This window comes from Sorex fumeus, unplaced genomic scaffold (genome assembly GCF_029834395.1).
Source record: "Sorex fumeus unplaced genomic scaffold, SorFum_2.1 ptg000080l, whole genome shotgun sequence".
NCBI lineage: Eukaryota > Metazoa > Chordata > Mammalia > Eulipotyphla > Soricidae > Sorex > Sorex fumeus.
Window position 1 is genome coordinate 4320772 of NW_026606137.1, and position 22547 is coordinate 4343318.

A 22547-nucleotide genomic window follows, 5' to 3' on the forward strand; every position below is an offset into this window, starting at 1 on the left:
TTTTTATTAGGGAAACACCATGAGGTACAGTTGTAGACTTACAAACTTTCATGTTTGGGTTTCAGTTTTACAATAATCAAGTACCCATCCCTCCACCAGTGCCCATTCTCCACCACCACCAATCCCAGTACCCCTCCCACCCCCCATCCCCCACTTCCCATTCTGCCTCTGTGGCAGGGCATTCCCTTTTGCTCTCTCTCTCCTTTTTGGTGTTGTGGTTTGGAATAGAGGTATTGAGTGGCCATCTTGTTTGGTCTACTTTCAGCACGCATCTTGCATCCCAAGCAAGTCCTCCAAACATCCTTTACTTGGTGTTCCCATCTCTATCTCAGCTGCCTTTTCCCCCAGCATGTGCTGCCAGCTTCCAAGCCATGGAGCAGAACTCCTGGTACTTATCTCAACTATTCTTGGGTGTTCGACTCCCATTCTGTTACTTTATATTCCCCAGATGAGTGCAGTCTTCCTATGTCTGTCTTGTACCTTATGGATTCTGGTCTGATGTTGAGATCTTTAACCCATTTTGATCTTACTTTTGTGCATGGTGGTAGGTAGAGATCTGAGCCCTTTTTTTTTTTTGCATGTAGCTGTCCAGTTTTGCCAGCACAATTTGTTAAAGAGGCTTTCCTTGTTCCACTTCACATTTCTTGATCCCTTATCAAAGATTAGATGATCATATATTTGGGGGGAGGTGTCAGTATATTCAACCCTGTTCCATTAGTCTCTGGCTCTGCCTTTGTTCCAGTACCATGCTGTTTTAATTTTTATTGCTTTTTAGTAGAGTTTGGGGGGGGGGGTTGATTCCTCCCATTTTCTTTTTCCCAAGAACAAAAGAAAAGATAAAAAGCATATGATCATATCAGTAGATGCAGAGAAAGCATTTGACAAGTGCCAGCACCCGTTTATGATGAAAATCCTCACCAAAAAGGGTATAGAGTGAACTTTCCTCAATATAGTTAAAGCCATCTACCGCAAGCCTACAGCAAGCATCATCCTCAATGGGGAAAAACTGAGAGCCTTCCCTCTAAGACCAGGGACGAGACAGGATGCCCACTCTCTCCACTGCTGTTCAATATAATACTGGAAGTACTTGCAATAGTGATTAGGCAAGAAAAAGATATTAAGGGCATTCAGGTAGGAAAGGAAGAAATCAAGCTCTCACTATTCGCAGATGATATGATACTATACTTAGAGAACCTGAAAACCTCTACCAAGAAACTCCTAGAAACAGTAGACTTGTATAGTAAAGTTGCAGGCTATAAAATCAATACCCAAAAGTCCATGGCTTTCCTATATGCAAATAATGAGAGAGAAGAAAGTGACATAAAAAAAAAAAACAATCCCGTTCACAGTTGTGCCCCAGAAAATCAAGTACCTAGGAATCAGCTTAACTAAGGACATAAAAGACCTGTACAAAGAAAACTACAAAACGCTACTTCAGGAAATAAAAGAGGACACGAGGAAATGGAAAGACATCCCCTGCTCGTGGATCGGGAGGATTAACATTGTCAAAATGGCAATACTGCCCAAAGCATTGTACAAATTCAATGCGATCCCTATAACGATACCCATGACATTCTTCAAAGAAATGGAGCAAACACTCCTGAAATTCATAGGGAGCAATAAGCACCCAATGAATAGCTATTTTTAATTTTTTTTAAAGTCCTCATACTGTTTTTCATAGAGGTTGAACCAAAGTCTCACTAACAGCAGATGAGGGCTTCTTTCTCAACACAGCCCAATGGCACTGATTGTTTCCAGCTGTTTTGATTGGTGATTTTCACGATGTGAGGTGTCACCCGGTGTCATTTTGATTGCATTTCCTAATAGTGATAACATTATTGCGTATGCCTGTTGGCCAGCTATGTTTACATTGATATTTTTTTTTTCTCAGTTCCTTCAGTTCCTCTCCCCAGGTTTCGAGAGCTTCCTCGTCCTTGTTGAGTTTTGTGAGTGCTTTCTATATCCTGGCCTATTAGCCCTTTGTTCATATGTGTATTGTTGAACATTTTCTCCCACTCAGTATGGTCTTTTATTTCAGCAATTGTTTCTTTCACAGCAAAGAAACTCTTAATTTTAAAAGCACTGTCCTCCCGTTTTTTCATTGATTTGCTCGAGCTGGCCCCGTAACGTCTCCATTGTGAGACTTGTTGTAACTGTGTCTGGCATATCGAGTACGTCACAGGGAGCTTGTCAGGCTTCGCCGTGTGGGTGAGATACTCTCGGTAGCTTGCAGGGCTCTCCAATAGTGGCGGAGGAATCGAACTCGGGTCAGCCAGGTTGGCTGCATGCAAGACAAACGCCCTACCCGCTGTGCTATCGCTCCAGTTTGATGTGTCTATTAATTTATGGTTTTATTTCTTTACCAGTGTCATTGAATCATAGAAGATGTTGCTAAAGACAGTATTCTGAAGAATTATACCTATGTTTATCTCAGTATATTTTGTGGTCTAATATTGAGATTTTTTGATCCATTTTGAATAAACGTGTGTATATAAGTGAGATAGGGAGTATGGATTCATGTTTTTGCGTGTGGGTAACCAGTTTTCTCAGCACTGTTTGTTGAAGAGGTTTTTCTTGTTCTGCTCCATATATGTACCTTTTTTTTTCTTTCCTACTTCATATACTTACCTTCTTTAGATGCACGCAAGGCAAGTGTCCTACTCTCTGTACTATCTCCCTAGACCCATTTTTTTTTTGGCTTTTGAGTCACACCCGGTGATCCTCAGGGGTTACTCCTGGCTCTGCACTCAGGAGTTACTCCTGGCGGTGCTCAGGAGACCATATGGGATGCTGGGAATCGAACCCCGGTCGGCCGCGTGCAAGGCAAACTCCCTACCCGCTGTGCTATCGCTCCAGCCCCAAGGGACCTGTATGCTTTTATTTCATTTTTGACCGGTTGCTCCACAGTATGTTGTTTAATTTCCAAGTGTTTGAGTTATTTCTAGCTTTTGAGTTTGTGGTTCCCTTCCGTCTTCAAAGCAGAGAGTTCTTAGAAGACACTTGATACGGTTTTTATCTTCTTGATTTTTATGGACACTTGTGTGTGTTTTCCAGCACGTGGCCTATCTAGGAAATGTTTTGTGTGCACCAGAGAAAAGTGTCTTGGGGGCGCGGCGAGCCCTATGCCTGTCTGTTAAGCTTGTCTCTTCCATCTTCGTTTCCCAAGGCTGCTGCTTTCATACTAATTTTTAATCTGGTTCATTTATCTAACAGTGAGCGGCAGATGTTAAATTCTCCTACTGTTGTCTTGTCAGCTGCGTTCTTCAGGCCTGTTAATAGTTGCTACGTATATGTTTATGCTTCTTTACATATATGTGCGTGTATGTATGTATATGTCTCTGTATATATGTTTGACAGTAGATATGTTAATGATGTATAGTATATGTTTACAGTATATATGTCATTTTTCTGTGTAGATCTTTTGATCAATATGTAGTGGCCGTTTCTCTCCCTTATGTAATCTTTCAATGTGAAGTTTAAGTCTGATACATGTTTATCTGATATACATATGACATATATGTATGTATACATATATGTTAGACTAGTCTTTATGTGGTCGTTCTTTAGCCTTTGAGCCTGCTTTTCATGATAGTTCAGGTGTGTCTTTCATAAGAAGCAGAAGGATGGGTTCTGATGGTTTTCTGATCTAGCCACACCCTGCCTTTTGATTGGTGAATCAAGACCATTGATATTAAGTGAAAATATTGAAATAAAGGAATATGTTGCCATTTTCAATGTGGATTCTGGGTGTCTGTGGAGATATTTTACGTCTCCTGTCCATTGATACATTAATATTGATATCTTTATTTCCTTTTATTTTCTTCTCCTGTACATTGATAAATGCCTTTTATGTACTGATCAGGTTCTGTTTGCTCTTCTCTTTGGGGTTGCCTACGAATGTTTGTCTTGAGATTACCATCCAGTTTGCCTGGGCTGTTTTGAATCTGTATCTTTCTTAAGTTCAAAGTACTTGACCCTCGAGCACATCATCCGAGACTCCAGTATTACTCTTTCCCTTTCTCACACTGCATGTTTTTAGTATTTTGGGATAGATGCCAAGGACAGATACTCTCCAGGTCGGGTTTCTTTATCTTTTACAGGAGATCATTTAGTGTTTTCCCCAGAGCTGGTTTCATAACAGTGAACTTCTTCAGCTGCTATTTGTAAAGCATTTCACCGTCCCTTTGAATCTGAGTGTTAATTTAGCTGGATAGAATAGTTTTGTTTGAAAATTCATTTCATTCAGCATGTTAGCAGGCAATGGTAGGTTCGATGCTTGTTTTCCTTGACCTCAACAAAGGATCTCTTTTCTAAATCTCGGTTTTTACTGGGTAGCCTGCAATCAGAGGAGAAGCAGGTGGGAGTTGCCTTGAATTCAGCTGGGGCTGGAAGATGTCCTAAGCTCCCCTTTGCCCTGCCCCGGGTGTGGAATGGTGGGGCTTGCCCACAGCCTGGGCTATTTCAGGTTCACAAAGGACTCTTGTGAGCCTTTTGTGGTTTGCAGGGGGCAGCCGCAGGCCAGGGTTATCTGTGCTGTAAATGTTGGCCCTGGATAACTCGTCCCTTCTATTTCCTGCCTCCAGCCTGAGTTCTGTAAGGGTGGAGTCCCAACGTTGTGATGCGGGTTTTTGGGTTGCCTCCAGCTTACGCCTGGGCAGAGCTCAGCACTTTGGCTGTCTCTGCACTCCTACCCCTCCTTGTGGATGTTCTAAGCGTGCTGTAAGAGCTTGTGCACTGCCCATCACTTCCCTGCAGTGGAGAATGTCCTCTAGATGGTTGCTGGTTTCTCCAGTGCTCTTCTCATTGGTATTCTGTGCAGGGTTCTGTGTTTACTCCTCTGTTTTCTGCAGCCTTGACAATAAACACCCCAGGAGCACTCTCACATAGCTCCCTTCTCTGTCGTCAGGACCTGCCCTGCCTCTTCAGCACGGTCTTGCCTGGTAGTGTAAGCTGGAAACTGGAACCGTTTTTGTCTTTTTCTTTCATTCAGTCCCTCACATTTAGGTGACTGCCTAATGAAGTATCTTACACTTTGCTTTCGTCTGAGAAGAAATTAAATTGGAAAGATATGTTCTGTTTGTTTGGGGGCGGTGCTCGGCGGTCACTCCTGGCAGGACAGGGGGACCGTACCCATGGCTTGCCAGGGCTCGAACCTAGGAGGGCCGCCCGCCACCACCCAGCACGCTTTATCACTTCAGGTATTAACTATTAACATATTGTTAACTGTTGTGTTATAATTAAGTCTCAAGTTTATTTTCCCATGCTTTTAACACTTCTACTACTTTATCCTGAACAATTCTCATTATGTAACTTTTATGGAAAAATATTTGAAATGTAAGTATCAATTACGAGAAAATGAGATTCCTTTTCATTGCTTTCGCTAGACCCCCCCCCACCCTTGGTTGAATCTTCTTCTGTTTTGCTATTTGAAAAGTGTTTCATCCTCCATCTCAATTCACCTCCACGTCCCGCCTGGAATCCGCATTGTATTCTCTGCCTCCATGAACTTGATCTTTATTGTTGCCTGCTTTGGAGTCTCCCTAAGTGCTGTTGACTGGATAGGAGTGGGGGTGACCCAGGGCCCAGTGGTCCTCTTGATAGGAGTGTATTACTGTTTTTCTGTATGGAAAATTACCATAATGCTATTTCTCCTTCCTTTTATGTAGGTGCTGAAATTCAGTGCTTATTTCCAAGAAGATGTTCCTATGTCCTCTGAGGAACATTACAGAATCCGTCAAGTGAACATTTACTACTACCTGGAAGATGACAGCATGTCCGTCATGGAACCTCTTGTGGAAAACTCTGGGATTCCTCAGGGCAAGTTAATCAAACGCCAGCGGCTACCCAAGAATGACCAGGGAGACCATTACCACTGGAAAGATCTAAATAGAGGAATAAACATCACGATTTATGGCAAGACTTTCCGCATTGTTGATTGTGACCAGTTCACAAAGGTATGATATATCTGGTTTGTTTGGTGTTTTTTTTTTGTCTGTCTGTTTTTTTACATTTTAGGCACAGTGATTTGCATTGCTATTAATTAAGGCTTTCACGTATACAGTGTTCCAGCATCACACGCCCATCAGAGTATTCCCTAATCTCCACCATTGTCTCAGCGTCCTCCTGCACCCTCAAACTACCCTCCCCACCCCTCCTGCCCTGGTGAACTCAGTTCTGTAAAACAGCACTTAGTTGCTGTGCGTCGGCCATTGTATCTGTTTTTGAAAATTATGCTGAGTCATCATTCTACTTCAAGTTCATTTTACTTATTAGGGTAATTTTTCCCATATGGATTGTATGTGGGTTGTTATAGTATGTACTATTACGAGCTATGTAGTAAAAAAATATCATTTTTTCAATTTATATTGATGTAAATCCACTGTCACTGTCACTGTCCTCCTGTTGTTCATCGATTTTCTCCAGCGGGCCCAGTAACGTCTCCATTGTGAGGCTTGTTGTTACTGTGTTTGGCATCTCGAATACGTCACGGGTAGCTTGTTAGGCTTTGCCGTGAGAGAGAGATATCTCGGTAGCTTGCCGGGCTCTCCGAGAGGGGCGGAGGAATTGAACCCAGGTCAGCCTGGTCAGCCGCGTGCGAGGCAAATGCCCTACCCGCTGTGCTATCGCTCCAGCCCAATGATGCAAATCCACTCAAATAAAATTAAATTCTGATTACCAGAGATTAATTCATTTGATAAGAATCCAGTCCACAGAGCAGAGAGACAGCCCAAAGGGTCAGAGCTCATTCTTGGCTGTAGGAGCTAATCCCAATACTGCATGGCCCCCCAACACTCTCGGAGGGACTCCTGAACTAGGAATGATTTTCAAGCCCTATAGGATGAGTCCTAAGAAGAAAGGAAGGAAGGAAGGAAGGAAGGAAGGAAGGAAGGAAGGAAGGAAGGAAGAAAAGAAAGACAGGAAAGAAAGAAAAGAAATAAAGAGAGAGAGAAAAGAAGGAAAGCATTTGACTTGCCAATGCAAATAGTTGGGGCCAGGGAGCTAGTACACTGGGTAGGGCAATCGCCTTGCACATGGTTAACCCAGGTTTGCTCCCACATGGTCCCCTGTGCACCACCAGGAGTACTTCCTGAGGTCAGAGCCTGTAGTAACCTTTGAGCATCCCTGGGTGTGGTCCCCCTAAAACAAAAGAATTTAAAAAACAAGTGGAGGGGCTGGAGCGATAGCACAGTGGGTAGGGCATTTACCTTGCACACAGACAACCCGGGTTCGATTCCCAGCATCCCATATGGTCCCCTGAGCACCACCAGGGGTAATTCCTGAGTGCAGAGTCAGGAGTAAACCCTGTGCATTGCCGGGTGTGACACCCAAAAAGCAAAAAAAAAAAAAAAAAAAAAAAAAATGCACCTACCAAGGAGCAGGCTAGGAGATGGGGGCCGGTGGGAGGGAATCTGGGTTCACTAATGGTGGGAATTTAACACCGCTTCCGGTGTTGGAACATGGTATGCCTAAAATGCAACTATGAATAACTTTATAAATCACAGTCTCTTAATAAAAAAAATTTAAAAAGTAATAACCACTAAAAACCTTCTCAAGCCACAGTCCAACTTGCTGGTGTTTCTCTTCACCCTCAACTTTGCCAAAGATGTCAAGTCCTAAGAATGAGGAAGCAGTGGTGCCCCCAGATCTAAAAGGCATCTCACAGGCAGTGTCCACAGGTTGCCCAGTGACCCACGTCCCTCCCCTTGATGTGCGCTCTCAGGCTGAGCGGAATCCCCGAGACCGAGTGTCCGTGGTACCCCGGCACTTCCAGGGAGCACAGAGAAACAGATCCTGGTTCTTCTGACACCCTCCAACCTGTGTCTTGTTTTCCAGTCTGGGAGGCGTTTTCCCGTGGTCTCCTCTTGTCCTCAAAGACATTCCCTCTCCTTCTGGAACACTTTGAAACAATCTCTTCTAGAAGCTTCAGCTTTTCTAAGAGAGGGAAGAACAGTCCACTTCAGGAATCTTTTACATTCTTCCCAACCCCCTAGAGTGAGGACAGAAGAGGACCTGGTTATCTGCTGAAGCAGCAAAAAGGAACAGGATACCTGTTAAATATCTCACTGAGTAATCCAGCTACACGAATAGCCATCTCGGGGAAGGGCAGATTTTTATGGCTGGTCATGAACTCCACCTCAGGAGTTTTCAAAGATGTTCTGATCAGAATATTTTAATATCGAAAAGATGTTGTGGACTACCTACTAAAACGTGAATACTAAGATCCCAAGCTCGCTAGCTCCCAAGCTCGCTAGCTGCAGAGCTAATACTGGAGTCCAAATATGTTGTTCTTGCAATTCTGTATATTTTCTATCGAATTTTCCAAAAGCATAACCGAGAGTATCTTCTAGAAACCCAGATTTTAGGGTTAATCATCATTCCTCAATATAAATAGACCCCTTGAGATCGTTATTTCCAAAAAAAATACTTTCCTGTGGTGCTATAAAGAAGAAATTGCATTTAAGCGATTTCATTCATTTTCATTTCATCATCCTGTTAATCGTCGATTGCCTCGATCAGGCCCCAGTAACGTCTCTTTCATCCTAGCCCTGAGAATATATTCACGGCTCTTTAGGAGAATGAGACCCATCATTGTTACTGGTATTTGGCATATTTGGTAGGCCACGGGGAGTTTGCCAGACTCTGCCCTGTGGGCAGGCTACATTCGATAGCCTGCAAGTTTGTCCAAAGTAGGAATGAGACAATAAGATGTCATAAAGAAAAGTTCTGATAAGATGTCGCGCGGCCGCAAATGCGGCCGCGCGGTTCCGGGATCTAGATTTTATAGTCTCTGAGTCTTGGCCACTGATGGGATTACACGGCGCCAGGGGGCCAGGTGGTGGGTGTGACCCCCGCCTACTGGAATTTGGAGGATCTGGGTGGAAGATGCTCGACTCCAATTCGAGTAGGCTTGGAGGTCTCGGCCCCAGAACCCGCGTGGCTTTGTCCCTCTGCCAGTACCTTCATGTGTGCGGAGAGTGGTCTCAGCATGGTGGTGGCTGGTCCTGGAGGTCTTCGGCTGCCGGAGCCCTGGTCGGGGCGGGGAGGAAAGCTCGACCCGCTCTCCTCCAAGGGGTCCCGGCGAGGGACACCCAGGCGCGGGGGCAAAGACTGCACTGCTCTCGTCCGGGATCTGGATTTTATAGTCTCTGAGTCTTGGCCGCTGATGGGATTACACGGCGCCATTTAAGCGATATGATTCTAAAAATAAAATCATACTTATTTGTATTTAGAAAAATTTGAGATTATATCAAATTCAGGTGATTTAACTTTCCCCCCATTTTTTCTTCTTTTTTTTCCTCCCTTTTTTCTTCTTTTCCCCTTTTTTGTGGTGAGATCACATCACTTATGTGCCCTTTTGGGGGCCTGGAGAGATAATACGGCTGGTAGGGCATTTGCCTTTCATGCGGCTGACCTGGGTTTAATCCCTGGCATCCCATGTTATCCCCCCAAGCAACACCACGAGTAATTTCTGAGTGCAGAGCCAGGAGTAACCCGTGAGCATCACTGGGTGTGACCCAGCAGGCCAATAAATAAATTAAATAATTTGTCCATCCTAATTTGCTAAAATCTTTTTTTTTAAATCTAAGATAGCAGTGGAAAAAAGAAAACAAAAACAAAAAAGTAACAGTGGAGAAGAATTAGCACTCTAGCACTGTCCTCCTGTTGTTCATGGATTTGCTCGAGTGGGCACCAGTAACATCTCCATTTTGAGACTTCTTGTTACTGTGTTTGGCATATCGAATATGTCACAGGTAGCTTGCCAGGCTTTGCCGTGCAGCAAGATACTCTCAGTAGCTTGCCGGGCTCTCCAAAAGGGGTGGAGGAATCAAACCCAGCTCAGCCGGGCCAGCCTCGTGCAAGGCAAACGCCCTACCGTTGTGCTATCGCTCCAGCTGAGAGAAGAATTAATCAGTATTTAAGGTTAAATATCAGAAATTTGATACCAGCTTGACTTTGCCTTTGTGCAGTTAGCTGTCATACCTGATTTTAAGTCACATGTTGAAATCATGGTTTCTGTTTAAGAGTGAGAATGTAAACAACCCTCAATCAACTATTTTAAATTCCCTAATTAAACTGAATTGGTCTGCATTGATATTGCATATCATTTTATAATGTGGAACATTGGAGGTGATTATTAATTATTACTGGCATCATAGAGTTGGGTTAGTTGGACCATCAAGCTGTAAACTAATTGTTTAATTTGGACGACAGAGAAATTATAGTGACATTTATTTTTGTACCAGAAATGTGATAACATTAAGAAGTTCAAGATGAACATTCAATTTTTGGATTACTTAGGTATTTTTGGAGAGTCAAGGAATTGAGCTAAATCCACCAGAGACGATGGTCCTCGACCCTTACACCGAACTCCGCAAACAGCCTCTTCGTAAGTATGTCACTCCAACAGACTTCGATCCACTCAAGCAGTTTCTCACCTTTGACAAACAAGTAAGTGGCCCTGGCACCACAGAAGTTTACTCGGTTTCCACATGAGGCACGTGTTACGTTACAAGCTAACTTGATAGAAGTATGTTTTGAAGCATAACATATACGTTTTAATCATGTAGATGATAGTGTTATTGTTCTGATTTTTGTCCAACGTTAGAGGTATTAGGAATGCCTAAATTTAATATTGGAGATCCAAAGAAGATGGGGTAGTCTTGAATGTCTTGAATTCTGCCAAGGGGTGTGTGTGTGTGTGTGTGTGTGTGTGTGTGTGTGTGTGTTTCCAGGAATCAAACTCATGTGTGTAGGACATGTACTTTGGCACTGCACCCCCATCCCTGACAACAAAGCCAGTTAAGTATTAAAAGAATTTCTGAGCTCCATTTGCTTTATTTCCGCCTCTCTGAAGTCGCTCTTAGCAGTTCTCAGGGGACCATGTGGTGTGAACCAGAGTCCCAGGCATACCAGGCAAGCGCCTTAATCTCTATCTCCATGTTATCTCTGCAGGCCTCTCATTTATTTTTTTAACTTTTTTATTGGATCACTGTGAACTAGACTCTTGCAAAGCCATTTATGATTGGGGTTCAGTCGTACAGTATGTCGACACCCATCGTTCCACCAGTGTATTTCCCAGCACAACTGTCCCCAGATTCCTCCCCCTCCCCCCCAACCTCTTTCCTTTTTGTCCTGATTTTAAAATTTCAGCCGACAGCTGCTTTTCCCACGTATATGTTAATCTCGTGAAATTCTTTGGGGAGCCTCAAATGAATTATTGGGAAATTTCAAAGTTATTGCATACATGGAAGTTTCTAACGCTAAAATATTTATTTCATAGTAATCCCATTGTAGATTACTTACTCAATTTTATGTGAAGGTATGAGTACAGAATGTTCTGGATATTTTCCAACGGTGTTACAAACTTTCCTGTCTTGTCCCTGTGGGCTGATTTGTAGAGACAGATCTGCAGCTCTTCCTTTTTGTATTAAGGGAAAAGACACAAGAGCTCATCCACAATGTTGCTTTGCTGTTTTTTCTCTAAGGACGTTCTTTTTAGACATCATTTATTAGTTGTATTGTTGACTTTACTAAAAGAAATGTGTTGATGGAGCTAAAAATGAAAAATTCTTTCGGACTTACTTTGTATAAACTGTGTAACTTTATTAATACATACAATCCACAAAATAAAGGACCCAGTGCACATTTAATTTAGCTTCGTTTTCACTGACTAATATTTTGGATCAAAGTGAATATTTTCTCAGTACAAACTTATAAGCATATTGATGAATACTTTCCAGTTGTTGACAACTGGACATCTGCTCTATAATTTTAAATGTTTTTGTATCTTTGGTGAAGATTTTTTTTCTAACCAACAGATTACTTCATGGTCTTTTGAGCTTATCTGTCCATTATTGTCTAACATATAACTGCCAGACTTCGTGAAGTTGAACTCTGTACTTGAATTCTTGAGTCGCTTTTTTAATTTCTCAAAGGTTCTTCGATTCTATGCCATCTGGGATGACACAGACAGCATGTTTGGTGAATGTCGGAACTACATCATCCATTACTATCTCATGGATGATACCGTTGATATTCGAGAGGTGCATGAGCGGAATGATGGACGAGATCCCTTCCCCCTCCTGATGAACCGCCAGCGTATCCCCAAGACTTTGGTGGATAATGGAAGTATGTTTGAGTCCGTCTATCTTCTGTTATTTGGGGCTTTTTCCCACCCCCATTGCCAAGCCATTCTTCAGTGTGGTCATTCCCCTTACACTCAGGAGGCTTCTGCTGTTTTCTCCAAAACTGGTTCTCCAAAAATGGTGTTTCCATTACCTCCCTCTTTGACTTGCCACTCAGTCCAGGGCTGCCACTGAAATGGTCGGTGGAGATGACTGATACCCAGCTCAAGGAAAGAAAACCAAACAGCAGTGGGAGATTCATTTAAAGTATGGAGGAAGGGACTGGAGTGATAATACAGTGTGTAGGGCACTCGCCTTGCATGAGGCAGACCTGGGATCAATCTTTCACACCACACATGGATCCCCAGACCCACCAGGAGTGAACTCCGAGTGCAAAGCCAGGAGTAACCCTTGAGCATTGCCGTGACTCCAAAACAAAAGTATGGAGTTGGAAAGACTTTTGAACTGAAGCAATTAAACATTTTTATTTATTTTGTGGAGCTGGGATTGAACCCAAAGCATCATCCATGCAAGGCCAGTGCTCAACCACTGAGTGCCACTACCATCCCAGTGGAGTGAAGCAGTTCAAGTATCAGGTTTTTAATGCATTTCTGAAGCAAGTCTGTTTTAATTTAGAGAGAGAGTTTACCCTTTTCTTACTTTGCATCTCACTTTAAATACTTCCTAGTCAGGAAGTTTCTATCTTCGATGATGACGAATATTCATGATTCCTAGGGATGGGGCCCCATTGTGCCAGCCCCCTGCTCTTTCTTTTTGGTGCAAAATCACCGGATGGCCTGGCGGCGGGTGAGAATGCAGTAAAATGCAATGAATTCCTGACATCTGTCAATATTTCTCTGGGAAATATTTCTCAGCTTGCTTTAGTCATTGACTCAGTTGTTCCAGTATTTTCTCTTATAAAAACATCACATTGCTCACATACAGTGACAGCTTTTAAGTTTGGGTGGCTGACAGAACTCTACATAATTTCACTGATTTTTTTTTCTTTTTACTGTGTATTTTGGAACTTTGGCAGTAAGAAATTCGAGGTATTAAGCAAGAGGAGTGTGTGAGAATTAATAAGCAAACTGAGATTAGAGGTCAGAAACAAACAGTCTGAAGCTAAATTCATCTTGTCCACACGGCCTGCTTGACTTGCGTAGTGTTTTTTAAAAACACATTGTTACTTAGGACAGAGGTGGAGATTTTCATCCGTGGGAAATGGACTTAAAAAAAGTTAAGACGTATCTTAAAGATGCTTAATAGAAACAATAAACAAAATATACAAGAAGGCTAATGGGTGCATCTTTCAAACAGATGTGTGGAAAATAGGAAGTGAATAAGATGTGTCATAGCATTTAAAGTAAGACACATGCAAAATAGTGCATTAAACACACAATTAAGATGCTGCACATTAGAATGGTTGTATCTGAGGGTGAGGAAGAATGAGATTATGCAAGGGGGAGTAAATATCGTTTTAAAAGAGAGCGCTATCTTTTAAAAAATCATCTTAGGATTAGAATAATTGCTAGCACAGATTGCATTCTCAGGTAATAACAACTGGATCTGTGCCCTCTCTGAGCAGCTTATCTGGCTGGTGCCTAACATATTTTTATGTTTAGCTTCCAATAGAATTCTCCTAGGGTTCCAAAACACTGGAACTAATGTACTAATTTTGGCTTTGTGAGACTTAAATGAGCCTGAAATTCCTACCATTTGAAGCTAATAAACAGTGTGTTTTGCAGTAGATTTAAAAGGCAGAATGGGACTGTATCCAGGGTGGCATTTGAATGGTCTGACTAAGGCGGAATCTTAAAAGCTCAGGGTCCCTGTTTGTCTGCGCCATATCAGTATGACCTCTCTTTAAATTTTTCAAAGTGTAACCATCATTTTGTATTACTTCCCAAATTAAAAACATTTTTTTATCAGAGGCATATGATGAAGAGAGAGACTGGTCCCATATGTAGGGTTCTTTTAGTGGGTAAAAGCGTCTCTGTTTTTAAAAGTTGTTGTTAATGATGCATCAGAGGGGCCCAAAGAGATTACAGCAGGTTGGGTACTTGCCGTGCAAGTGGCCAACCAGAGTTTAATTCCTGGCATCCCAGATGGTCCCCTAAGTTCTGCCAGGAGTGAGTCCTGAGTGCAGAGCCAAGAGTAACACCTGAGTGTTGCTGGGTACAGTCCCAAAAACATTTTTAAAAATGCATCAGAAGGACAAAAAAAAAAAAAGAAATGTGAAGTTCCCATCAGCTAAATAATTCCTTTGACTAGAACCACGGAATAAATAGGTTTATTTATCGAATGATGATCTTATTAGATTTAACTCAACAGATGTTAACTATCTCCTGTGGTAACTGCTGGAGCGATAGCACAGCGGTAGGGCGTTTGCCTTGCACGCAGCCAACATGGCCGACCCGAGTTCGATTCCTCCGCCCCTCTCGGAGAGCCCGGCAAGCTACCGAGAGTATCTCGCCCGCACGGCAGGGCCTGGCAAGCCCCCCGTGACGTATTCGATATGCCAAACAGTAACAACAGCGTCTCCAATGGAGATGTTACTGGGCCCGCTGGAGCAAAATTGATGAACAGCGGGAGGACAGTGACAGTGACAGTGACATGGTAACTGCATGATGTAAAGGATAAAAATGAAAACGGAACTCCCAGTCCTGGAATCCCTGCCTGCAGCCACTTCTAGTAACCGGGGAGATAAGGCATATATATACAAAACACTGTTAAACAATAATACAAGTTTACTAAGATTATTCCAATTATACAGTTGGTTATGTCATGTAGACCCAATTCAGAAGAAGAGATGTGAGCGAGAATGACTTAAAAAGGGCTTTGTGGAATAGCTGGCATTGAAAGCAGATTTATAATAGCAGAAGAGAAAGGGGAAGAGCGTTTATAGAGAACAAGAGCAAAGGTTCAGAATCAGGCTCAAGTTCGGTATGTTTTGGGGCTGTTCAAGAAACTGAGTAGATTGTAAGTTTGTGTTATGATAGGAAATTACACTTTACTGTCTTTCAAAAGTCCTCCCTTGCAGGGCCTTTTTAAGGCATTAGAATGAGTTGAAATAGTATTTTTATGATGAATGGAGTTAAAACATTAGGAATCTAAGCATTTTTTTGTCTGTTGAAGGTAATCGCTGGCTTCAAATATTTGGTGAGTATAAAGGAAATGAAGGATATTTGTTTCACCAAAAATCAGTTGAACCCAAGCCCAAGATACTAGGTTCTGAAAGGTAGTTAATTGTCCTTTAGACTGGGTTCATACTTTGATTTCATTTTTTTCTACATAGAAACGTGTGTGAAAAATATCAAAATGGTACACTCTAAATATGTACACTTATCAAAACGATACCTTCATTCAGATAGGATGGTGGGGCAGAGGACGGAAATAGGAAATATGGTTGGAGTGGGCAGTGGATCAAAAAATGGTTGAGAAACTTTGGTATAGAATATACTTTAATAGAAAATAATTCTAAAAGATCTGAAAGCAATCTGAAGCGATGAATAAAGAAAAGGATTGTGGGTAAATTAAATTTATGATATTAACTTAGCCATTCCACTTCTCCCACGCCGCTTATGGAAGCCTAAAAAAAAATGGCTTTTAAAAGGACATCAAAGAGTGTGAGGCCCTGAACCCGTTTGTCCTTCTCGGCGGCCCGTAACTTTTAGCCACACACGGCAGAGTCTGGCAAACTTCCCGTGGCGCACCCAATATGCCAAATACCAGTAACAATGATGGGTCTCATTCTCCTAAAGAGCCTTGAATATACTCTCAGGGATAGGATGAAGGAGACGTTACTGGGGCCTGCTCCAGGCAATTGACGAATAACAGGATGATCTATGATCTGTGAACTTAGCCATGCTGTGTTTGTGGGGGTTAAAAATATTAATGTAGAATTAAATATAGGGCAGTAATGACATAAGAGGAGTGGTGGTGAAATTAAAAACAAAAATGGGGGGCTGAGGCGATAGCACAGTGGGTAGGGCGTTGGCCTTGCACATGGCCGACCCGGGTTCGATTCCCAGCATCCCATAAGAAGCCCTGAGCACTGCCAGGAGTAATTCCTGAGTGAAGAGCCAGGAGGAACCCCTGTTTATTGCCGGATGTGACCCAAAAAGCAAAATAAATAATAAAATAAAATAAAAACAATAATGGGCTGTAGCAACAGGACAATGGGTAGGCTGCTTGCCTGCTTGCAGTCAAACTGGGTTTGATCCCCAACATCCCAGAGGGCTCTCTGTGGACTGCCAGGAGTAATTCCTGACTGGAGAGCCAGGAGTGACCCTTTAGCAGCACTGGATGTGGCCCAAAAAAGAAAATAAATAAGTTAAAAAAAAATCCAGAAGTAGGGTATGACTCAGTAACAGATCATAAGCCTTGTATGTATGAGGTCTTGTGTTCAGTCTCCAGCACAGCAAAACAGAAATCAAACAAATCCTAAATTTTGTGTTGTTTTCATGATGATAATGATGATATTTCATGATCATGATGATGATGATGATGTGTGGTACCAAGGTTGAAGAACCCAGGGTCTCATACATGCAAGACAAGTGCTTGTATAAGCAAAAAAAAAAAAATGAGGTTTAGGGATGAAGAATGGATAAAATAAAAAAGATGCATAAGGAAATGATGAAATAAATAAGACGATATTAGTATAATTCTGAACAGATTAAGTATTGAAATGAAAAACATTATTACAGATAAAGAGATCATCATACATGCAAGAATCGGGAAGGGAGAAGTAGTGTGTGTGTGTGTGTGTGTTTGTGTGTGTGAGAGAGAGAGAGAGACAGACAGACAGACAGACAGACTGGGATTAAAATCCACAGCCCAGTGCCCACCATACAACAATCATGCACTCTGATCACTGATCCATTTCCTCACCCTAAAAACATACATTTTTTTAAATGGGCTCTTTTGCAAAAATATGCCAAAGAATTCCACAGTGCTGCCAGCGTTTTGAATGCATTTCTGGGCCATAAGTCAGCATACTCCTGGGCACAGGTCCTGTGATGGCAGACCTTCTCATCTTATCTTTATTATTAACTGTGAACCTATATTATCTTCAGTATAAGGAAAAACACCATTTTTTTCTCCAATACTATTTTCAGTGTTGAATCACCACTACTGAGGTCTAGTTTGCTCTGGTTTGCCCCTTTGGGTTTGGGTTTTGGTTTGGATTTGAGGGTGGAAAGATGGGAAACCCCCCATGGTGTTGTGGGGCTTTGACTCTGTGCTCAGGAGTGAAGCCTCTGGCATACTTGAAGAACCATCTGTGGTGCCAGGACTTGAATTGGAATCAGTCACCTGCAACACGAGTGCCTTAACCCTATCTGTAGAGCCATGATTTGCCCTTTCTTCAGTATGACTATCATCATGTCACCCATACCCACAGCTGAGCGTTCAGTTGTCCCTTGATCTCTTTCACAGAGAGGATGGACAGAGTTTGTCCCTATGAATCAACAACTCCTGCAAAAGACACAAGGAAATTCAGAAATTTTCAGTAGAGCACCCACCTCCTCCTTCTCACTTTGACATCTTTTTTTTTCTTTTTGGGTCACACCTGGTGATGCCTAGGGGTTCCTCCTGGCTCTGCACTCAGGAATTACCCCTAGCGGTGTTCAGGGGACCATAAGGGATGCTGGGAATTGAACCCGGGTCGGCCGCGTGCAAGGCAAACGCCCTACCCGCTGTGCTATCGCTCCACCTCCCTCACTTTTTTTTTTTTTGCTTTTTTGGGTCACACCCAACCATGCACAGGGGTTGCTCCTGGCTCTCCACTCAGGAGTTACTCCTGCCAGTGTCGGAGGACCATATGGGATGCTGGGAATCGAACCCGGGTCGGCCACGTACAATGCAAACACCCTCCGCACTGTGCTGTAGCTCCAACCCCTCACTTTGACATCTAGAAAACTAGGAAGTACAGGAAAAACTGAATGGCCTTAACATATTTTAAATATTAGCCATTACGTACTTACATATATACCACATTTTCTGGTAGCAAGACAAAGTACAAAGAAATCACTTGAAATTTAACCACAAATTTATTTACTTGGAAATCTAGAAACACAGCTTAAAATAATGTATGAGTAACAGGAAGTGCTTTCAGGAAATACTTATTACCAATTGTAGCAAAATTCCCCTAAAATTCTAGGCACAACTAAAGTGTCACTTGCTTTCATGTTTGTTTAAGTTTACTTTATTATTTTTTTAAAAAGACACTAAAATATTTGGTACATGTTCTTTAAAATATTAGAAAAGAGATAATACATTAGCCTAGAGAAATTAAGAGGAAGGAATTGCTAAAATAACAGGATGAGAACAATTAAATTGAAACCAGAAGTAAAAGGAAGGTTTTTCGAGTCAAAAGTAGTTTCTTTACAAGGATGAATAAAATGGCAGGCCACTGACAAAATTTATCAAGGGACAAAGGGTAGGCGCACAAACAGGATTAAAAATGGAGAAGGAGACATACTTAAAAATGAGTGGGGATTAAGAAGAAAGTAAGAAAATTCTATTGGAGCTGGGTAGATAGTGCTGTGAGTAAGACCTTGCCTTGGACATTGCTAAATGGGATTCGGTCCTCAGCACCCCATCTGGTCCCCTGATCCCTGCCTGCCAGGAGTGAGCCCTGAGCCCAAAGCCAGAAGCAAGCCCTGAGCACCACAAGGTGTGACCCAAAAAGAACAAACCCAAGAGAATACTTCTAATAACTTCATATTTGCAAAAATAATGAGCATTTGCATTTGCAAAACTAATGAGCCAATTTTTAGGAAAAAAAATTGACCTAAGGAGAAATGAAAAGCAAACCAAATGTTAATCATAAAAAAAAAGTTAAAAATTCCCCACACAGGGCTGGAGAGAGAGCACAGCGGGTAGGGCGTTTGCCTTGCACGCGGTCGACCCGGGTTCGATTCCCAGCATCCCATATGGTCCCCTGAGCACCGCCAGGAGTGATTCCTGAGTGCAGGGCCAGGAGTAACCCTTGTGCATCGCCGGGTGTGACCCAAAAAGCCAAAAAAAAAATTCCCCACTAAGAAAACATGAAGTCCAGGTAACTTTTTCAGATGACTTTTGGCAAACATTAAAGACTAGGTCATTCCAAATTTAACACACAAAAAAATAAACTTCATTAATTTGTTTCATTAATTCGGGACTTTAAAAGATCACGTGGCCGCCCACCTATGAGATGGTCAGACTTCTTCACCAAGATCCTGAATTATCGGTTTGAGGCTGTTCGTGTTCCTAGAACGAGCAGACGCCATTGGGCTACATTAGCACGCCACAGGGACGAATGGAGACGTTACTGGCACCCACTCTAGTGGATTGATGAGTAATGGGATGTCAAGTGATCAAGTGATGAATTCGTTTAAAAAAAAACAGTTACAGTGAAGAGATGGATGTTGGAACATTATATGACTGAAATCCAATCATAAACAACTTTGTAACTGCAAATCTCACTGTGACTCAATAATTATAATAATCATTGTCACTGTATCATTGTCATCCCATTGTTCATCGATTTACTCTAGCGGGCACCAGTAACGTCTCCATTCGTCCCAGCCCTGAGATTTTAGCAGCCTCTCCTTACTTGTCCTTCCCAATGCTGCCATATTGGAGGCTCTTTCAGGATCAGGGGAATGAGACCCGTTATTGTTACCGTTTTTGGAATATCGAATACGCCACGGGTAGCTTGCCAGGCTCTGCCGTGAATTATAATAATAAAATAAATTTTTAAAAGACCAGTAAACGGGACTGTGAGGTGGCTTGATAATAGAGCATATGCTTCATCTTTGTGAAGCCCTGGGTTCAGTCCTGAGATACACACACACACACACACACAAACACACAACCACCATGGAAAGGAACTTAACCAGTCTCATTCATGAACATACGTCCAAAAAGTAACCAAGATACCAATTAAAGAAATTTAGCAGCATATGAAAAAGTTCGTAATTGAGCAAACAGAAGTGAATGTTTGGATATCGCATCCTGTACCGTATCTTCTAGAATATTGTTTTCTGAGAGAAACTCAGAGAATTATAAGATTATGTACCTCGTAGTCCTTTGCTCCCTGGGTAACTCACAGGGATCTCACGGAGCTGGGCTTAGGCCCTGGGAAAGGATGCTGAATTATTTATGTCTTCCAAATTATTTTTTGGAAGTGGTTGGAGATGAAAATGCTTGCCTTGCAGGTGGCCACCCCTGGGTCAATCCCCGGCACTGCATATAGTCCCCAAACATGGCCAAGGTTGATCCCAGATGAACACAGTGAGATGCGGACTCCCAACAAAACAAGATAGAAAAGAAGTGATTTGGGAAAAAAAAAACAAAACAGCCTATCTTTCAAGAACTGGGGTCAAGCTTTTTTGTTTGTTGTTGTAGAACATTAACTTCTTTGCTAATTTTTGGGGGGTTTGGGAACCACACCTGGTGATGTTCAGGGGTTACTCCTGACTCTGAGGTGAGGAATCTCATTCCTGGAGGCTAGGGGGACCATCTGGGATTCCAGGGATTAAACCCTGGTTGACTGTGTGCAAGGCAAGTGCCCTACCCATTCTATCATCTCTCCGACCCTAATTCTTTGCTCTTTTTTTTTTAATCTTAGCAATTATCTGTTATGAGAATACCAGGCCATCTCTCAGACATGCTATGATTAGAGTTTTAAGCCTAGTGTTGTGGTCACAGTTGTACAATGTGTAACTATATCAGAATAGACAAAATTTCGTGGTTTTCAGGGAAGCCATGCTGCTGCTGGGACTCAGTCTCAAACAAACCCACTCATAATTCTCATAACACAGTGGTAAAAATTGAATTTATTCCGTAAATGTAAGTTTTCTACTCTTGAAAATCTGTTGATTTCCCAAATGAACAAATTACTGTAATCATCTCATTGGCAAATTACTGTAATCATCTCGTCGTCACCGTGCCTAGAACTCGGTTAGACTGCCCTAATACCAGTGAGCAGAAGTGAAACAGAATGATTATGTGTATAATAGCTTAGTATCTTGTCAGCATCCTGGCCAGTCGACCCCGGCACACTGTGGAGTATGATCCCCCCGGTCGCCGGACTTACTCCCTATAGGAGAGGGAGAGGATAAGGGAGAAGGCTCCGCCCTGGCCCCCCGTGCACCAGGGTCCCCACCGCCACTGAAAAAGAACCACGTGGAGTGGGGAGAAGCTGGTGGTCAATCAGTAATCCGTGTATTAGCTCTCACATTGGGGGTTTTCATACAGACATTTCAGGGGCAATCCACGTGTGTCACGGTTACCTTGTCAGGCTCAGTACAGATGTCAGTTAATGGTTTACATCTCCCGCTCTCAGGGCCGGGTGTATCAGCTCAGGCAGATAAAGGTAACTGTTATATCCCTCATCCTTGGCCAGAGCGCCCACAGTGAGTGGAGTGCCAGAGCCAGACTCTGGGGCCCCTGTACACAGGGCGGACTCTTGCTTTCAGGGGCAGGGGATTTAGTCAAAGTCTCAGGCCGGCTACTGAGACCCCCAACAATATCTGCTGACCCCCAACCGAATGTTTTCTATATAATGACACATCGTGTATCTATATTGTTGATTGTTGTAACCTTGTGTTTAGCAGCGTACCTAGAGCACTGATATATGAGTTCACTGATAATTTGTTGATGAATGCATAAATGGGTAGAAAGTTGAATTCGGTGATTCCTCCTAGGTGTAATGATCTGTAAGGGCATAGATACTTTCTTCCTGTAATGGTTATGTGTTAATTCTGCTAAGATGGGTGACCTGTGTGATAATTTGAGTCAACTATGGGAAAGAAACTTTACAGAAGCCATCTGGGATACTATTTATGCATCCTGTCAACAGACAGAAATGCATAGCCCTGTATTTTGCTGGGAACACAGTAGATTCTCTGACCCTTGCCAGAGCAAAATGACTGCAGTCCGTCAGGTTCTCAGAATTCCCAGCTTCTGTGTGTTGCCTTTTTTTTTTTTCATCTTCATTCTCTTTTCTTTCCTCTCTCTTTGCTGTCTTATGTCAGACAACTTCCCTCAGTGTGTGCTGGAAATTTCTGATCAAGAAGTATTGGAATGGTATACTGCCAAAGACTTCATCGTCGGGAAAACAGTCACTATCCTTGGGAGAACTTTTTTTCTTTATGACTGTGATGCATTTACTCGACGGTATTACAAAGAACAACTCGGAATGCCTGATTTGCCACGCGTTGATGTAAGCAAGAAGGAACCACCTCCAGTCAAACAGGTAACAGGACTGGCTCTGAGTGTAGTGAATTAACCTTGTGATAACATTGTTCAAGAGAGGCCGAAAGACCCCATCGTGAATATCCACTAGGAAAATGGACAAAGCCTGTGAAGTAGAGCAGTGTGCAAAATAAGAAACACAGATATCTCATGAACATATGAAATGAGCCTCAGCTGATA

General features: G+C 42.5%; 1 protein-coding gene across 1 annotated transcript in view; it reads left to right on the forward strand.

Moving 5' to 3' along the window:
- EFHC1 (EF-hand domain containing 1) overlaps positions 1-22547 on the forward strand; it is a 62441-nt gene that overhangs the window by 12731 nt on the left and 27163 nt on the right. Inside the window, exons 3-6 of the mRNA XM_056130620.1 lie at positions 5667-5954; positions 10300-10449; positions 11937-12129; positions 22148-22368. Coding sequence (XP_055986595.1) covers positions 5667-5954; positions 10300-10449; positions 11937-12129; positions 22148-22368 — 852 coding nt within the window. The remainder of the gene's footprint in view (positions 1-5666; positions 5955-10299; positions 10450-11936; positions 12130-22147; positions 22369-22547) is intronic.